The sequence below is a fragment of the Macaca mulatta genome, chromosome 11, assembly GCF_049350105.2.
Source record: "Macaca mulatta isolate MMU2019108-1 chromosome 11, T2T-MMU8v2.0, whole genome shotgun sequence".
NCBI classification, from domain to species: Eukaryota; Metazoa; Chordata; class Mammalia; order Primates; family Cercopithecidae; genus Macaca; species Macaca mulatta.
The window spans coordinates 5,320,436-5,338,856 of record NC_133416.1 but is presented as its reverse complement, the minus strand read 5'-3'; the positions used below and the strand labels follow the sequence as shown (position 1 = coordinate 5,338,856).

Sequence of the window (18,421 nt, the reverse complement as noted above, 5' to 3'; positions counted from 1 at the left end):
CCCCACACACTCCTTCCAATCCCTGCACAATCAGCACTAATGTCTCACCAACAGATTAAGCCCTGAAGTACAAGAAATAGGATTTTAAACTCAAGTTAATTCAATTCCCCAGGTGACCCTTGTTAACTTATTCACCCTCAGAGACATATTAATAGTTCCTTCTTATATCGTATAGCAATTTGTGGGGTGGGTTTTCTGGTAGCTTTACCTTTTTTTCTCACTTCAGTTAGACATGTTATCTATTTAAAAGTAATATGGGAAAAGGAAAAACGAGTGTAGGAATAGCTTCCTGGCAGAAATACTTTCACTAGTTTCTGAATGTAATATCAGCCCAGCAAAAGTTATCTGCAAATACAGAAGTTATCTGCAAATACATGTACATCAAAGACACTCAAGTTTTTTTTTAACAAATGAATCATTTTATGCTACTGAAATAACTCTGTGATGTGCTATTGGCATTTAAGGAGCTAAATAGACTCTGTGGGCCAGCCAACTTCTACTGAAAACATTAGACATGCACAGGCTTTAGACTCAGGCAAACCTTAGAAGTTCTGGCTTTGCTACTTATTAGCTGTGGTAACTTGGGCAAGTCATTTAAACTCTCTAAGCCTCAGCTTCCTCATCTGTGAAATGAGAATAATATCAGTCACATGCCAGGGATAAATCCAGGGAGGAGAATGGCCAGGGGGCTATGTCAAAGACCAGACACTACTTCCTCCCCAGGTGGATGCCAGGACCAGGACAGTGAGCAGGCAAACCTTGCCCTTGCCCTCCCTCCCTCCCTCCACAATCTTAAAGCTCCTTGAACAACCAACCCCCATCCCCACCCGCTGAGAATTTCCGTGCCCTCCTGCTGAAAGGGTTTGGCCTTTTGGTGTTCCCCTCCACCACGGGCTGTTTCCATGCAAAGCTCTCGAGGGTGACTTGCAGGCTACGGTCATCACCACCACCAGCCTTTCCCATCCCTGCCTCTACCTACTGCCCTCTAAATAAGGAAGCCAGCGCTGCCAGGCAAAGAACTTCTGCCCAATATGGGTCCTGGGTGGCCTCTCGCCTCTCTCTTTCCCTGGGCCCCCAGCCAGCTTCCCCCCTCCCTCAGAGATGCTCCCTGCTCACTTCATTCCTGCCTCATAGTTGGAATGACAGTGGCTCCCAGAACCCCTGGGGAGCGTGGAGGGTGATGGGGGTCTGGGGAGGCAGCCAGGCCCAAGAGCAGGTTAATGTTACAGCCCTGGATAAGTGAGCCGGGCGGGTTGACGTCAGGGTGATGATGGGTGGAGGGGAGGGCCGGGCTGCTGAACCAACTATAAAGATAGGTCAAATCAAATAACAGCTCGGGCCGGAGCAAGCGGGCGAGCTAGAGAGCGTCCCCGAGCCATGGTCTCTACCGGCCGCGGCTCAGCCTGGGTCCCTCTGCTCCCAACCCGAGTGCCCGTTGCAGGTTTTGGTTTCATGTCAGCAGCCTTCATCTGCCTTCCAAAAATAAGCCCCTGCCGCCATGCCGGAGGGAGAAAAACAAGAAGGGCGGTATTTTTAGGGCCATTAATTCTGACCACGTGCCTGAGAGGCAAGGTGGATGGCCCTGGGACAGAGGCTGTTCATCACTATGTCCCGGGGAGCAGGACGTCTTCGGGGCACGCTGTGGGCTCTCGTCTTCCTGGGCATCCTAGTGGGCATGGTGGTGCCCTCGCCTGCAGGCACCCGTGCCAACAACACGCTGCTGGACTCGAGGGGCTGGGGCACCCTGCTGTCCAGGTCTCGTGCCGGGCTAGCTGGAGAGATCGCCGGGGTGAACTGGGAAAGTGGCTATTTGGTGGGGATCAAGCGGCAGCGGAGGCTCTACTGCAACGTGGGCATCGGCTTTCACCTCCAGGTGCCCCCCGACGGCCGGATCAGCGGGACCCACGAGGAGAACCCCTACAGTGAGTGCCAGCTGCAGCCAGTTGGGACGCTTGGGGGCTTGGGCTCATGCCAGGCTAAAAGGTGAAGGGGCCATGCTCTAGTGGACAGGATGCACTATAAAGGGGACAGAAATGCTGCTCGCTACTTAGATGATTCCACGTGACTCTACCTGGGTGCAGGCTCAATATACTGGGGTCCAAGCATCCTGGTGTTCCTTGCCATCACCTTGGTTAGATCCTCCGTGGCACTAACTATTTCAGCATTACTGACCCATCTGATGCCTTGTAAGACCACTGGGAACCATTAGTCTGGGAAGCCCGCAAAGCAGGGGTAGGGAGAATGAGTTAGTATACTTAGATCAAATTTGACACAAGCTGATTTTTATTCAGCTTCTTTCTTGGAGAAGGCAAGGAAATTCAATTGCAAAATGTCCAACTGGAGCACATCCGTCTTTTTATTTCAGCGAGCTCCCTCTGTCCCCAGGTTCTTATCCTGCAAGTTGTCGGCTTGCTGTATGGTTAGTCTCCTATCCAAGAAAGGATGGGGGCTGCAGGATCCAAGAAAGCCATCAGCCATGGCGTGGCCGCTGCGTTTTCAAGATCAAGGGGGTTGAGATTTGTTGAAACATGTAGAGTACACATTAAGAATACTAATCAGAATGTAGTTTTTTACTCAAGTCAAGGACCTCAAGTAATTATGTCAATGAAAGCCCAGAGTCAAGGCTCATCTTAAATAGGTAGCTAAGTGGTCATTGCAGTCCCTAACTCTGATATGAGAACTTTCCCTTGCAGAACTGGATTTTTCACAGCACAATGGCAGCACTGGATGAGTGCAGCAGCCAGGGTCTCCTAGAGTGAGAGGGATGGTGGATGGGGTGATGGAGTCTGGCTTTCTGGGAGAATGGGGATGGACTGAGATGCCCTTGTTGGCTCAAGTTCCCACTGTGATTTGCACGAGCCTTGGGTAATGTGGCCCCCCTTTCCTTGTCAGGCCTGCTGGAAATTTCCACCGTGGAGCGAGGTGTGGTGAGTCTCTTTGGAGTGAGAAGTGCGCTCTTCGTTGCCATGAACAGTAAAGGAAGATTGTACGCAACGGTGAGTTCACCAGGCCGGGGAAGTGCCAGGTTTACAAGGCTTGATGCTTACGCAGTTGAAGAAAATAGTATGAAATTCTGAGTAGAGAAGTGACTATCTAAATGGGAAAGGAAAGGCTGTTAAAAGGAGCCTGTGAAAGGGAGGCGCCTTGCAGTTTCTGCGTCTTCAGCCTCATGGGTGATTGTCCTCCGCTCTGGCCCGTGTTTCTTCTGTTCTCACCTGCCGGCTGAAGTCTGTGTGATTAAACAGAAACCACAGCTCAGGGAGCCCGTGGGCCAGAGGGAAACCCGCATTCTGGCATCCCGGCTTGCGGGCAGGTGTGATTCCCTGCATTGGCAAGGCCCCGAGAGCAAGCCTATCTCTCTGCCTGGGTGTGCTGCTCCATGGCACGCGCCCTGCAAGATGCCTCGGCCTAGTGTGCCGCAGAAAGAGCGGAATAGGAGGCCGTTTTCGTCCTCATCAGTGTGCTGAGATTCTGCGCTAGGGTTTTCAATCCTCTGGTCTCTGATTGTATAAGCTGGAGAAGCAGCCTACCCATTACACACTTTAGGCAGGTACCAGTCCCACCCATTCCCATCCCCACCCCCATAGGTCACCCCTGGGAACGCCAGTGCTGGCACTTGGGTTAATGCCACCAACTTCTAAGCACATTGACCAAAACCTCCGCTCTCTCACTGACCTACTCATTCCTGCAGCCCTCGGCCCATCATTTGCCTTATTCCAAAGTATGGTGGGCAAACATCCCTATGAAGCTGAAGAAATGGAGGGTTCCTTTGACAGAAATAAGCAAGCTAAAAAGGAAGACCTCAGAGCAGGCCTCAAAAAATATCAAAGTTATTTATAGGGAGGGTGTGGAGGGCTGATCTCCTGCCCCCTTGGAGGATAAACTGAGGATTGGGATGTGAAGAAATAGACCCAGGACTGGCACTGGGTCCCAGGGGGGGCCCAACATAGGAGGTCTATGAAATACAAGAATGGGTTCACCAGGTGGCCTCCGTCCCATAATCTTTGGTGCTAACATCTCTCAGTCTGGGTTGGTTTATGTGGACATACGGCATGCATTAAAATCAGTGGGTCTCCCACACGGGTCTGTGGACAGTTTGCATCTCTATCACCTTGGAAACTTGTTAAAAGTATGCATTTCCAGGTACCTACCTAGGAGATTCTTATTCAACAGAGCTGAGATATAGGCCTGGAAATCCGTTTGTTTTTGTATTTTAAATTTGCCAGGTGTTTCTGAGGCATAGGCAGGCTTGGGGGATGGCAGGCTACATGGCCTCTGGAGGGCGGGGTACCACCCACTCCCCTTGTTCCACTGAACCGAGAGCTGCCGAGTGGGTGAGATGAGACAGAAGAGACATGTCCTTGTTACTCTCTCTCTGGAAAAGTGTGGTGAGGGCAGGAAGAGGCCTGGGGCCAACCCAGGTTTTGGTGGAGCAGGTTCCCCCCCGGAGAGTGCAGCATCCCAAAGAACCCCTTCTTTCCAGCCTGCATAATGCCCAGAATCCCATAGGATCAGGAGAGCTGGGAATGTGGGCTGTTGGCTGTGGGACTCCATGCAAGCAAGGAACGTTGTAGCAAGTAAATCTCCTGGGAGAAAGCACAAATTTCATAAACTCTTCTTTCTCCTTGTCACCTTTATCAACAAGCTATTTACTACTATTTTCTTCCTACCCAGAAATGAAATGAATTGTGGGGAGGAGAAAATGCACAAATAGAGAGGATATTTACCCGCTTCCCACTTTAAATCTCTTGGCCCTGAAAGGAGAAGCTGGGAAAGGCCGGGGAAGGGAATATAAGATTTAACCATCAGAGAAAGTGCCGCGAAGCGGGGAAGAGCATTCAGAAGAGCAAAAGGGAAAGGAGGCTGACTCCCAAAGCCTGAAACCCCCACCCAGCCCCAGCCCTCACTCTGCAGCACCATTGTTGACGGATGACTTTAAAGGGAGTTAAGCAGGTTGATGAACTGCTGGGCTCACTAAATGAGCAGAGTCCAGGAGAACCAGGAACTTCTGGAGCAAGGAGCCCGCCCCCTTCACCTCCGCCCTCCCACCCCTCCTACCTTCACCCTCAGTAGCATTTGGCCAAAGAGCATCTTCTCCAGGGAAGGAGCTTCTCCTCCCTGGACCTCAGGGCCAGCCGGGCCTGCACACAGAGAGTGGGGTTGGACAGCTGTGCCCCAAGCCTGGGGCACCTGACGTTTCGTGTGGCTCAGGACCAGATGCTCCTGAGCGACTTCTACCCCTCCCTCTCTGCCCCTCAGAGGCCGTTATCACAGTCTAAAAAAACAATTGCCGACCGATCCCCGGAGCCAGGAAGACTCCCGCTGGGTGGTGATTTCATTCACACTATTTCCCTTTAAGCCCTCTGAGCTGCCTCATCTCCCAGGCTCAGCTGCCACTGCCACTACATGCGATTTCTCATGGGTGGGGGAGGGAAACGGGGCTGGGGCTGAGGTGTTGATGAGGGGGACAAGGGAACAACTCGTGGGCAGAAAATAAGGGCCAAGGAAACCTGGCTAGAAGTGGCTTCACACATGTCTGTCTCCTGGAAAGAGGGGCGGGGAGGCTCAGGACAGTTTGCCGGGCCCCCCCCCCTTTAGACAATATAAACAGCTGCCGTGCCCTGAGCACTGGCCTACTGCTTGTGTCAGGCTGCACAGGCTGCACAGGGCTTTACGAGCATGATCTCGCAGCACCCCTAGGAGGGGCATTTGATCTTCACCCTCCCTGTGCAGCTGCGGACACCGGGTCTCCAGGGTCACACGTCCAGCCACAGCTGTGTGCAGCCCTGTCTCAGGGCTCCGTGACCCGAGTTCCAGTTCCTGGCCGACCTACCCTCTAGCTACTTGTCTTACTTTGGGCAACGTCACTGAACTTCTCTGGGCCTGGACTTCTGCTCTCTCAGGATGAGGCAGAAATCAATGAATTCTAGCCCCCTTGGGTCCCCTTTAAAATTCACAAAACAAAACATCGAGGATCTCCACCTGACAGTGGTTCTATCAGAATCCTTTGGTTGAGAAGAATACAGCCTAGCAAAAAGATACCAGCAACTCAGTTATGCTTTCAAGTGATTTCACTTTTACTAAGAATAACTGCATTTACATGCTTTTCATCAACAGTATGACAATGTGCAAAGGAGAAAGTTGATTTTCTCCAGAGACTTTTGATTAGTATCTGGGGCACTGCATTGCGGGAGGGGAGGACCAGCTTTGCCTTGGTTCAGCTGCCACTCTAGCAGAAAACAGAACTCCTGAGGGAATGGGACAAAGGACACCCACCATGAGGAAGTGCTGGGAGATGGACCTGGAGAGCAGCGGGAGGTGCATGCCCTTATGAGGGGCCTGAGGCCGTGCATACAAATCCCTGCCTGCTACAAAGAGCTGCCCAGGAGTGAGAAGAATGAGCCACCGGATGAAAAACTTTCCAACATTCCGAAATCAACAGTGCAATTGTGTGCTAGGAAAAAGAGTTGGAAAACGCAGGCATCTTCAGAGCTGACGATATTTCAGCTAAAGACAGGAAAAGAAGCAGTCAGGGGCTGTAGAAGAAAGTCTTAGGACAAAGAGTTGGTTTATTTTTCCTTCTTGCCCACATCCTTCCACCCCATCCTTCTCCATCCAACCACTCCCAGGAGGAACAGGGGCAAATGGCCCCAGCAGACACAGGAAGATGATGTTTAAAGACAGGATTAGATCCTCATTGGTCCAGGTGACTGAGCTCTAAAGGCAAGAGGGTGGCTGTGTTGTCCACCTCACACTTTTAGGGGCATTTCTACCCCATGCATGTGCTTGCTCCTCTGCGAAATGCCCTTCTCCATAGCACGTGCCAAATGCACATAAGTCTGAATAGACCTACATGGACCTGAAGACACTGTCAAGCTGGGGCTCGAGCCCGGCAGGCCCAGGAAATGCGACCCAGGGGAATGATTTTCATTTGTCCAAGTAATCATAAATGGTAGCTGCTTTTATGAACATGGCGTTCACTTGGCTTGAGGGCGTTCTTCACCAGAGCTGAGGAGCCAACATTCCCAAGCCATGAGAACTCAAAAGCTCAGGGCTCTGATGAAGATGCATTAAAGGGGCTGGGTCTTGAGCATCACTCTGGGCAGCAGGAAAATCCAATCAACCTGAAGCATTCAGGGAAAATGCATGATCTCCCCTTCGTGCCACAGATGGGGGTGCTGAGGGTGGAGAGAGAGCAGCAAGGGGAAGGTTAGGGCTTCTGACACAAGCTTCATCTACTAGTTTTCTTTTTTCACTTTACTTTTGTATAGGATTCTGGGGAAGGCCAGAGATATGAGACAGGCCAGAGAAAAGAGCAGAATGGAAAGAAAAAAAAAAGTCGTAAACTTAAAAAAAAAAACAAAAAACTGTGTATGTTGAGGGGGAGTGGATTTGAATGATCCAAAATCTAACAACCAGAGAAACAAAGTACAATCTATACATCCATGGTCACGCACGCTTAAACAATCATGTTTTAGGAGGCCCAGACGTTTAGAAGAGGCTGGGTTCTCAAATGGACACATTCTAGGCACCGGGAAGTGGGCAATGGCTTGAGAGTTTCTTGTCCAAGTCACTCAGTTCCTCCCACTTCCCCTTCCTCCACCTCAAGATTTCATTTCCTCTCTAGAGCTTGCAAACAACACATGAAACCTCTCCCTTAACCACCATCCAGATCAGAAATAAATTCTCTGGAACTGACTGGGCGGGTTACTCTCCAGGGACATACAAAGTTAGAACAGGGGGGAGGCTGGTGGGTGGAGAGGGGCTGTGACCCAACGAGGAGGAGACCACCCGTTTCTGATCAAAATGTTTTCTCGCTCGTTTCCTGGCCCATCTGCTACCGTAAATTCCCTTCCCACTTTAAATAATGTACTTACTTGACTAGGTAACACATGAACTTGTTTTAAGGAGAAAAGGTATCAGAATATTCTATGGAAAGTCTCACTCCTACCATCGTCTTGAAGCCACTGAGTTTCTCCCTAGAGGCAGCCACAGTTACCAGTGTATCATTCCAGTATATCATTCCAGAAATAGCCTAGGCACACGTGCACGCACTGCTATCATCTTTTTAAAATCACACACACAGGAGCATACTATGCTAACACTTTTTCAAACCTTGTGTCTTCACTTAGCAATATATCTTTGAGGCCATTTCATGTCAGTACAGAGAGGTTTCTTATCTTTTCAAGGCTTGTAGAATTCCGTCATGTGGATCTACCATAACTGAGTCAGTACTCCTTTTTTTTTTTTTTTTTTTTTTTTGAGACAGAGTCTCGCTCTGTCGCCAGGCTGGAATGTGGTCTCGGCTCACTGCAATCTCCACCTCCCGGGTCCAAGAGATTCCTCTGCCTTAGTCTCCCAAGTAGCTGGGACTACAGGCGTGCACCACCACGCCCGGCTAATTTTTTATATTTTGGTAGAGATGTGGTTTCACCATGTTGACCAGGATGGTCTCAATCTCCTGACCTCGTGATCCACTCACTTTGGCCTCCCAAAGTGTTGGGATTACAGGCCTGAGCCACCTCAGTTACTCCTCTCCTAATAGAACATTGTTTTTGGTCTTTTGTTATTTAATACTGTAGTAACTTTTGTGCATGTGTGGGAATATGTCAGTAAGATAAACTTCTAGAAGTGGGATTGCTGATCAGTTGCTATAGTCATCCTTTACTCTGGTAGATGCGGCCAAATTGGTCTTTATAGAGATTATAACGGTGTACACATCGGAGGACATTAAACGAGAATTCCTAGTTTCTATGCCCTCACTAATGACAGCATAGTGTCAAATGCTTTTCTCTTTGAAATCTGGCCACTAAACATGTGATCTCACAGTTATAATTTACATTTCTCTTATTAGGCATATTCTCTTCTGCTTAAATGCCATTGATACTTCCTTTCCTGGGAATCTTCTGTTTTATAAATGTTGTTCATTCTCTGGTGAGTTTAGGGTTCTGAATATAGTAACAAAATGTACTCTTTGACATATGTGTATTGTATGGATTTTCATCCAGTTTGCCATTTCTGTTCTTATTTTATTTAAGGTAATATTTTTCAAGTAGAAGACTAATTTATTTTTTTTAAATGGCTTTTTTTTTTTTTTTTGTCCTGCTTAGAAAGATGTTCCTGATTCTGAGTTTATTTAAAAAACCCTTTTCTGGATTTTAATGGTTCTCCTTTTTACATTTAAATTTTTGCTTCTTTTGGATTTATTCTGAGGTAAGGGATAAAGTCATACACACCAAACTTTATTATCATTATAATAGAATACCATTCCGTTGTTCCGACACCATGTTTTCTCTAGTGATTTAAAATACCACTTTTACTTTACATTCATGTCAGATTCATTTTATTTTACATCCATGTGTGTGTTGGGATCTACCGCCGGACTCTATTTTGTTCTTTGACCTGTACTGGACTCCTCATTCGCGTAGCTTTACTTGGAATGTTTCAATCAGTCCCGAACTGAATTTTTCCTGGTGCTGCTGCTCCCAAGCTTGCCCACCAACAAGGGAAGTCCTGTGACAGGTTCTATGCCCCATGCACAGGGCAAGAAACCAGGGTCCAGAGAGGCTCCTAATGAGGGGCTGTGGTTCAGAGCCAGCGCCAGCCTCTGCCCTTTCTCTCGCTTCCTGCTCTTCCATACAAGCTCAGTGTCTCCCAGGCACTCCATCAAAAACCGCAGAGCTTAAAAGCTGAATTGTCCAGTAACCCACAGCAAGTCTTACGGGACTGGTGATCCAGGGTAAGGCAGTCTTTTGAGGCTTTTAATGTAAAGTAGTTCATGACTTACTTGGAGAAGAATACTACTGCTACTAATTTGTTTTTAATTCTACTATATAGCAAGCATTGTTCCCAGGACTTTCCATGCATTATCTCCATTAATGCTTAGTCCAATTCTATGACATAATTTTTCTTAACTGTTCTTGCTTCACAGATGAGGGAATTGAAGCTTTAGAGGTTAAATGATTTGTCCAAGCTCACATAGCTAAGTAAGAGGCCATGGTCATCAGTCTAACCTCAAAGCTGTGGCACAAATGTTTTTTTTTTTTTTTTTTTTTTTTTTTGAGATGGAGTCTCGCTCTGTCCCCCAGGCTGGAGTACAGTGGCGCGATCTCGGCTCACTGCAAGCTCCGCCTCCCGGGTTCACGCCATTCTCCTGCCTCAGCCTCCCGAGTAGCTGGGACTACAGGCGCCCACCACTGCACCTGGCTAATTTTTTGTATTTTTAGTAGAGACGGGGTTTCACCATGTTAGCCAGGATGGTCTCGATCTCCCGACCTCGTGATCCGCCCGCCTCGGCCTCCCAAAGTGCTGGGATTACAGGCCTGAGCCACTGCGCCCGGCCACAAATATGTTCTTGACCTATGTTGATTAGTTCATCCTTTTTACCTTTAGGACATCCCTTCATTCATCCACAAATATTCACTGAGCATCCCTAACAAGGAAAACAGGAAAGTTATGAAAACCCATCCCCTGGCGTGGCATTAACCTGTTGACGTGGCTGGTGAACGCCTTCACATTTATCTCAAGCAAGTTAACATCAGTGAAAGTGCTTTGTTAATAAGCTGCGAGCGTGAGAGAAGAAGATGGGGAAAATGTATGAGGGGGTTTCCCTGTGTTCCCACAGGCAAGGCTGTCCCCTCGCCCACACTCACATTACGTTGAAAGAGCCACCCATGTAGGGGTATCTTGACGTTTCAGTGCTATCCTTATTTACTTATTTCTTTATTCTTGAGACAGGGTCTCACTCTGTCACCCAGGCTGGAGTGCGGTGGAGCGATCATGGCTCACTGCAGCCTCGACCTCAAGCGATTCTCTCACCTCAGCCTCCAGAGTAGCTGGGACTGCAGGCATACGCCACCACGCTTAGCTTTTTTTTTTTTTTTTTTTTTTTTTTTTGTAGAGACGAGGTCTCACTATGTTGCCTAGGTTCCTCTCAAACTGCTGGGCTCAAGTGATCCTCCTGCCTTGGTCTCCCAAAGTACTGGGATTACAGGTGTGAGCCACCGAACCAGCCATGTTATCCTTATTCAACCACCATCCACTCAGCATCATGTACCAAGCAAGACACAGTCCTCATCTCAGGGATCTTGGAGTCTATTGGGAAAGAAAGTATGGCTGTTCTAAATGTTGCCAGAGGGGTCCACTGAAAGGGCTCTGGGAGTCTTGGGGCCCTGAGGAGCAAGCTACTTACCAGCCTTCAGAACAGCAAGAGGTTCTCATCCAGCTACACTGCTAGCAAGACGGGACACTAGCAGTACGATTCCTTTACAGAAGGTAGAGGACACCTCTGGCACAGCCCGGCAGCCATCGAGCGGGGCTTTTTTATACCCGAGCAAGAAAGAGTCAGAAATTATCCTCCACCCATTTCTCATTCTATGTTTCTTTTCAAGAGTAGATCCCGGGTCTCTGGCTCCCACCTCGCTCTCTGTTCTTCTAGCCCCGACCCAGCTGCTTCCCCACAAGAGCAGGAAATCCCTGCACACTCCCTCAGGGCAGCCACCCAGGCAGGTTGCAGTGAAAAGAGGAGGACTTGGGGTGATGTACTGGGAATGAATTTGTGCATGTGAGACAGGAAGTCCAGCATTCATGTTCTGAACAGGCGTCCCACACACACTCCTCTACCAAATTAGCATGGAAAGGGCCATTTTTTTTTGTTGGTCCCAGGCTCCTTGGCATCACCTATCACATTGGGAACCAGGTCCTTTTCCCCATAAAAACACCTGCTCCTCACCATCTCTGTTCCTGCGTGTCCCTGGAGAACTATGATTGTCTTGGACCGCAGTCCTCAACCTTTTTGGCACCAGGGACCAGTTTCATGGAAGACTATTTCCATGGACAGGGTGAGGGGTGGGGGCGTGGGGGGACGGCGTGGGGATGAAACTGTCCACCTCAGATCGTCAGGCATTAGATTCTCAGGAGGAGCAGGCAACCCCAGATCCTTCTTCACATGCAAAGTTCACAACAGGGTTCTTGCTCCTGTGAGAATCTAATGCCACTGCTGATCTGACAGGAGGCGGAGCTCAGGTGGTCATGCAAGCGATGGGGAGTGGCTGGAACACAGAGGAAGCTTCGCTCACCCACCACTCACCTCCTGCTGTATAGCCCGGGTCCTGGCTGCTATGGGCCACTGACTGGTACGGGTCTACAGCCTGGGGGTTGGGGACCCCTGGTCTAGGAGGTACCAGACACCTTCTAGGCTCAAAGTCAAAACGGAGAATGGGCCTTTTTGAGGGATAGAAACCTTGAGACTTAAACCAGGAAAGACAGACTGAGGAACCACAAGCAGAAAGAAAGAGACAGACAGTGCTGGGAAGGGCTGAAGAGATCCCCTGTATCTCCTACCCCTCCACCAACCACCTCTCTCCTTCTTCCCCCACCACAGTCTGCAGAAAACAGAACTGAGGCTGAAAGGGGAGGAACCTGCCCGAGGTCACACAACTAGGAAGTAGAAAAGTCACGAAATAGCACCCTGGGCTCTCATTGCTGCTCCAGGAGACTCCCTCTCACAGTGGACTTGAGAAAACAGCTTATTGTGTCATTTCCTGGTCTGTTCTTTGAATGGCACAAGTTACCATCTGGGGACTTCATAGAAAGTACTCTGGAAGTCAGGAGACCTGAGTGGTAGAGCCTCAGCTGTGCCCCGTGTGGCACATCATCCCCTGTGTCCCTGGGCCTTGGTTTCCTTATGGTAAAGGAGGGAAGGCGAGAGGAAACCATGAGAGCCTGCAGCCTCTTCCCATCCTAACCTTTCACCGTTTTGTCCACCCAGGATGCTCAGACCTCACAGTGGTTGTCTCACAAAGAGAAGGGAAGGGGCGCCTGGCAGGGGGGCCTACTGTGCGCGGCCCAGCTGGCGTCTGCAGCACTCCTCATTTGTAACCCAGTCTCTGCTGTTTGCCCATGTCTTTCGCAGCCCAGCTTCCAAGAAGAATGCAAGTTCAGAGAAACCCTCTTGCCCAACAATTACAACGCCTATGAGTCAGACTTGTACCGAGGGACCTACATCGCCCTGAGCAAATACGGACGGGTAAAGCGGGGCAGCAAGGTGTCCCCAACCATGACTGTCACTCATTTCCTTCCCAGGATATAAGGACCCGCAAAAGAAGGCTCACGGATTTAAAGCAGCGTCTGTTCTGTTGGAATTTTGCACAAGCGAATAACTCCCCTTGCCCTCCATGGCTTCTGAGTCAGGTTTATCTCGTGCCTGGGGAGACCCCAGTTGTTTCCCTTGGCCACGGGACCCCACAGCATGTAGCCCATTCAAACCAGGGCTGCAATCAGCAACCTTAGAATGGCAATTTATCCCATGCTCTGACCTCCTTCCAGGAGAGAAGGTATCGGTGACACTTGTGGAATGTGACCATGTGCACAGGAAAAGGCCAGGGCAGGAGTTTGTGTGCACTGTTGTATATCCATACAGCTTTATATACATTCTCATAGCAATGGCATTTCAAAGCATCAGGTTTCTTTCTCCTAGCATCATCGCTGCAGGAATCTGCCTATAAGAATGTCAGTTGTCAAACCAGCAAGATTGATGTGTGCTCCCATTCTGCCTCTTTCCAATCATCTTTCCATTCAGAGGCCACTAATTACATGGGCTGCACAGGTCAGCGGGGAGCAGCTGTCCTCAAAGGGCAGAGACGGCATGGCAGAGTGAGAGGGTGTAAGGTTGAACTGCAAACCAGAGAGTGATCAAGCACTTCAAGCTTCCTGCCAGTGAGGGCTTTGGGGACACTGGGATGACTTGTCAGGGAAGCTGGGGGAGAAGCGGTTCCCTTCTTGGAGGAAAGGGGTAGAGCAGCATCCAGGGCAGCTGAGGAAGGCTTGTGGAGGCAGCAGAAAGGACTGGATGTTCTAGGAGAGCCACTCTGCCTGGAGAACTCAGGCTGTGTGTGGCTCCAAGAACAAGCAGGGGCCAGGCTGCCTGCCCATAACGTTTCCTCACTTTGAACTGGTCTTATTTTAACCTCAGATGACAAGGATCCTAATAATGGCAACCTCTTTGGCGAGGGGTAGGGGGACAAACTAGGGCATGAAGGAAGTAGAGAGGCTTTGGACTGCAGATGGTAATTCCTCTCCAAGTATGTCCAGGAAACGCACCCAAGTTCTCATCTGATACCCTCACTTCCTTCTTGCTCATCCTCATCTCACATACGCGCTGTGCCTGGATGCAGCAGCATGGGCACCGTGACCTCCAGGCTTTGTGCTCTCTTCCTCCCTGCAGTAGAAGAGGAGTGATAATCCCGTGGAGTCAGGCAGCCAAGCTGAAGCAGCTCCTTGCTGCACAATGCCTTCTTGCCTCCCGTCCTTTGAGAATATTTAAAGCAGAGGTTCCCCAAGTGACTATAAATGTTGTCTGCTGGAGCCTTCGGATTCCTGAACCATTGGAATGTTCCTAAATCTGAAACCAGAGGGAGCCGTATCGGAGTGCAAATATTTCTGGCACATGTGAACCATCGAGTTACAAAATGACCTGACGCCCTCTGCGACTCTCGGGGGCCCTGGCCTGCAAGACAATCCCTCATCTGTTGCAAATACCTTCATCTTCAACATACCTCGCTATTTGCAGTTGCATCCATCTATAGATAGATCCGGGTTGAGGGACTCTGAGCTGAAGATGGAGGTTGGCAATCGAAGGGAGAGACACCTTACTGGCCACCTCCTCTGCCCTGCAAATGTCAGGGAGGACATGTGCTGGGTGAGGAGGAAAAGGCCACATCCAGATATGCAAAGATGGAAGAGAGAGTAGAAGCCCTGGAGCACGGCCGACCCTTGGATGTGGTAGAAAAGGGAGAAAACTGATCCATCTTGAGTCTGTGGAATATTGAAGTGCAGGTCGGCTTGGAGGCGGGGATAAAGCTCTCCACTGTTTTTTAGGGAGTCTCATCCAGTGCAATCAGTCTCTTGAACACGGTCGATCAGGAATGCAGGCACTCCAGACCTGAGGTGCATATCGGTTCCTAGTGGAGCTTGGAGTGTGGGATGGCTGGTGGATGGCGTGACTGTGATCCAGAGAAAAAAAGGAGAAAGACGTTTTAGGTCCCAGAGCATACTGTCCTTTCTTCCAAGATCTTTCAGCTCACATGGCATGAGAGGACCCATCTTCAAGAGAGTCCCCAAAGCCTCAGGCTGCCAGCTCTTTCCTTCAGGTCTCTAGAGAATCACAACGTTGCTCAAATCCTGGCAAGGCATTTCGCCAAATGTCCACTTCCATTTTTCACGCTAGGAGTGAGAAGGAGAAGCTACGAAGTGCCTACGGTCAAGCAGGCATAATACTGAGCCGCTGCACTGCGGTCGCACCAGCACCAGTTATGAGGGGCTGGGTGTCTGTCTAACTGGTACCAGGGCCGATGCTGTATCAGTTGCTAGTATTTGGGGCTTGTTTGTGACAGGGTCTCGCTCTGTCGCCCAGGCTGGAGTGCAGTGGTGTGATCTCAGCTCACTGTAACCTCCACCTCCCAAGCTCAAGCGATTCTCCTTCCTCAGCCTTCCGAGTAGCTGGGACTACAGGTCCAGCTAATTTTTGTATTTATTTTTGGAGAGATAGGGTTTTGCCATATTGGCCAAGCTGGTCTTGAACGCCTGGGCTCAAGCAATCCACCTGCCTCAGCCTCCCAAACTGTTGGGATTCCAGGCATGAGCCACGGCGCCTAGCTGGTTGCTAAGTATTTTGAATACCACCTTTGGAGGCAGGTATGTGTGGGTGATGCTTTAAAATCCTTCCCATGCAAAGGAATTCTCTCAAGGGCTTTCTGTTTTCCTGTAAGTGTCTTGGGCTTAAGAAAAGCCAATCCCCATCCACAGAAGTGAGTGAAGGGACAAGACCAGAGTAAGATCAGCAGGATGCATTTCAGTCCCTTCTCTCCGGCTTCTGTTTCTGTTCCCCGGGCGTGGAGAGTTGTTTCCTATCTGGTCACATGTCCACTGAGTCCTGAGCTCAGTTGTCAGGCCCATTGGCTCCCAAAGGCTACAGAAGACACTGCTATAGGCAGGGTAACCAGAGTGCACCCCACTTTCCCATTGAGGACGTACTAAGACTTGGGTCCTCCATCCCCAAGTGCTGAGCAATAAGCCTGGTTTATAGAGTTTTGTAGCTAATGCACCTCTCTTTCATCCTGAATCTTCTTTGGCAGCTCCATGCAAACTTGGAGTTCCAAGGGCCAAGAGGCTGTTCTGTTGTCTCTTCAAGAGCAAATAATAGAGAGGAGAGCAGCATATCTACACACCCTTCAAGATGCACTTCTCAGCTGCAGCTGTAGAGGTTAGCTTAGAAGCAATGCGGGAGCCCCAGGCTCCTTGTAAAACCGCCACCCTTTTCAGGGCAATGGATGAACCTCATAGGAAACCAGAAAACTCCAAATGCCTTGTTCAAGCTGCTGATTATGTTTGTTTCATCATTCACTGCCTTGTAACACCCCTTCCCTTCCCACTTCCCATACATTTTTGAACCTCTCTGGAAAGCAGCATACAATTTTGTAATTAATACCCTACCATTATCCTCCGCAGCCTTCCCCTCTGCCACCACATCCCACAGTGCCCTAATATACATGCCAAGCCCTTGGTCAGGGCCAGTCTATGGCCTAACAAAAAGAACATTTTCTTCTGCCATCTGATTCAGGGTACAAACCTCTCCCCTCTTTAGACATATAGGCATCTCTCTCCTGCCCAGAAACCCAGGCCTGAAATTCTCTCCCGACCCTCATCCTGTCCTGGGCAGTTTGCAATTCTCCTTCGACGCTGGCTCTGGGCCACTTTCTTGTCCTAGACCTCAGACCCTTCAAGTTCTTGTTCTATGCAAGTCCTGAGAGAAAAAGGAAATAGGAGAGTCCATGAGCGGCAGTTCTCCTTTCTCCCCTTGTTGAAGTCCATTGCCTTTGCCCATTCTGTGTCACAGTCACTGGTGAAAACATATCTACCAAATGCACATCTACAAATGTCCTCCAAGACACCAGGATCTCCCCTCTGCCCTCTTTCTCCTTCTGCCCCCTTTCATGTGGACACAAGCTAGAAAACTCCTTCATTGGCCGGACGCGGTGGCTCACTTCTGTAATCCCAGCACTTTGGGAGGCCGAGGCAGGCGGATCACGAGGTCAGGAGATCGAGACCATCCTGGCTAACACGGTGAAACCCCGTCTCTCCTAAAAATACAAAAAAAAAAAAAAAAAAAAAATTAGCCGGGCGAGGTGGCGGGCGCCTGTAGTCCCAGCTACGTGGGAGGCTGAGGCAGGAGAATGGCGTGAACCTGGGAGGCAGAGCTGGTAGTGAGCCGAGTGTGCGCCACTGCGCTCCAGCCTGGGTAACAGAGCAAGACTCTGTCTCAAAAAAAAAAAAAAAAAAAAAAAGAGAAAGAAAACGCCTTCCTCCTTGTATCCCAATGTTTTTCCTCAAAGACTCTGGGTCAGCTGTCCCTGAGGAAGCATTCTCTGCCGCTTACCATGCCTGTGTCTATAAAGTGGGTCTCTAATACTTGGGTCCCCTGAAGAAAGCAGCCACTCATTCTGCTACCTCCCAGAAAAACTCCAAAGAGAGGAATGTTTGGGACAAGGCCAGAAGAATAGAGAGAAATACTCCAGTCTCTGCTTACATCGGAGTTGATGCTTCCTCTTCCCAGAACAGCGGGAGGATGCGATTATGCCCCAAGCAGGTCCTGAATCTGGCCCATCATGCAGATGGCCAACGCAGAACCATGTTTGTATACCTCACTGAACGACTGAATTCCAGCACCAGAGAGCTGTGTCCTGCGTGGTTTCCTCTTTCTGTAAATCGCTAAGTACCTCAGGCTGGTCCCAGGGCAGAGCTGCCCTCCAGCTTAGGCACAGCGCATAGTACACCCCAGATGCTGTTCAGTCATGTGATTGTGAAATGTGATACCTCTATTTTTTTAATATGTATGTGCCATGCACAAACCATATCATGTTCCAGCAAAAAGTAAAAGGTCTTTTTCTACATTTCTCTAAACTCTTTGACTCCACTCCTCCTATTAAAACTGACAACAAATCTCTGGGTTGTCATTGATTTTCATCTTGATTCTTTCCCCCCTTGCAGGAAGGCAGGCAAAGAGAAACCGAAAGCACTGATTCATGGTGCTGTTGATGATTAAGGCAGGAAGAAGTCCGGTGGCGTACTCAGTCCAACTGCCCTATAGCTTGCCAATGGGGAAATTGGCCCAGGAGGGTGAAGAAAGCGATGGGAGACCATCGCGAGGCAGCATCCCTCTTCCTTGTTTGCCTCGGTCAAAACCATATACACACATTACTATAACTATAGAATTCATTCATTCATGTATTCACCCATCAAGATATACAGAGTTCCTCATCCCTGCCCCGGACTGGGCTCGGTTTTTGGGATACACATGTGAACAAGGTAAATGCAGTCTCCACACTCTCGTTAACTTGCATCACAAAAAAATCACCCAAGAGCA

At 49.5% G+C, this 18,421-nt stretch overlaps 1 protein-coding gene and 1 long non-coding RNA gene across 2 annotated transcripts; one reads left to right on the top strand and one right to left on the bottom strand.

The window, feature by feature from the left end:
- Positions 1 to 1,333: 1,333 nt before the first annotated feature.
- On the top strand, positions 1,334 to 17,986 carry FGF6 (fibroblast growth factor 6). Its single transcript, XM_001099809.4, has 3 exons — positions 1,334 to 1,922; positions 2,893 to 2,996; positions 12,914 to 17,986. The coding sequence occupies exons 1-3, from the start codon at positions 1,577 to 1,579 to the stop codon at positions 13,088 to 13,090; spliced, it is 627 nt and encodes a 208-aa protein (XP_001099809.1). The 5' UTR covers positions 1,334 to 1,576; the 3' UTR covers positions 13,091 to 17,986.
- Positions 3,020 to 5,150, bottom strand: LOC114670768 (uncharacterized). The gene is made up of 3 exons (XR_003720490.2): positions 5,059 to 5,150; positions 4,152 to 4,323; positions 3,020 to 3,229 (listed from the first exon to the last, which is right to left on the bottom strand). It is a non-coding gene; the product is annotated as an uncharacterized LOC114670768 (long non-coding RNA).
- Positions 17,987 to 18,421: the final 435 nt, after the last annotated feature.

Coding starts and splice junctions, on each gene's coding strand:
- FGF6 (XM_001099809.4), top strand. CDS start 1,577: ATGGCCCTGGGACAGAGGCTGTTCATCACTATGTCCCGGGGAGCAGGA. Junction 1,923..2,892: donor CCACGAGGAGAACCCCTACA/GTGAGTGCCAGC, acceptor TTTCCTTGTCAG/GCCTGCTGGAAATTTCCACC. Junction 2,997..12,913: donor AAGGAAGATTGTACGCAACG/GTGAGTTCACCA, acceptor TGTCTTTCGCAG/CCCAGCTTCCAAGAAGAATG.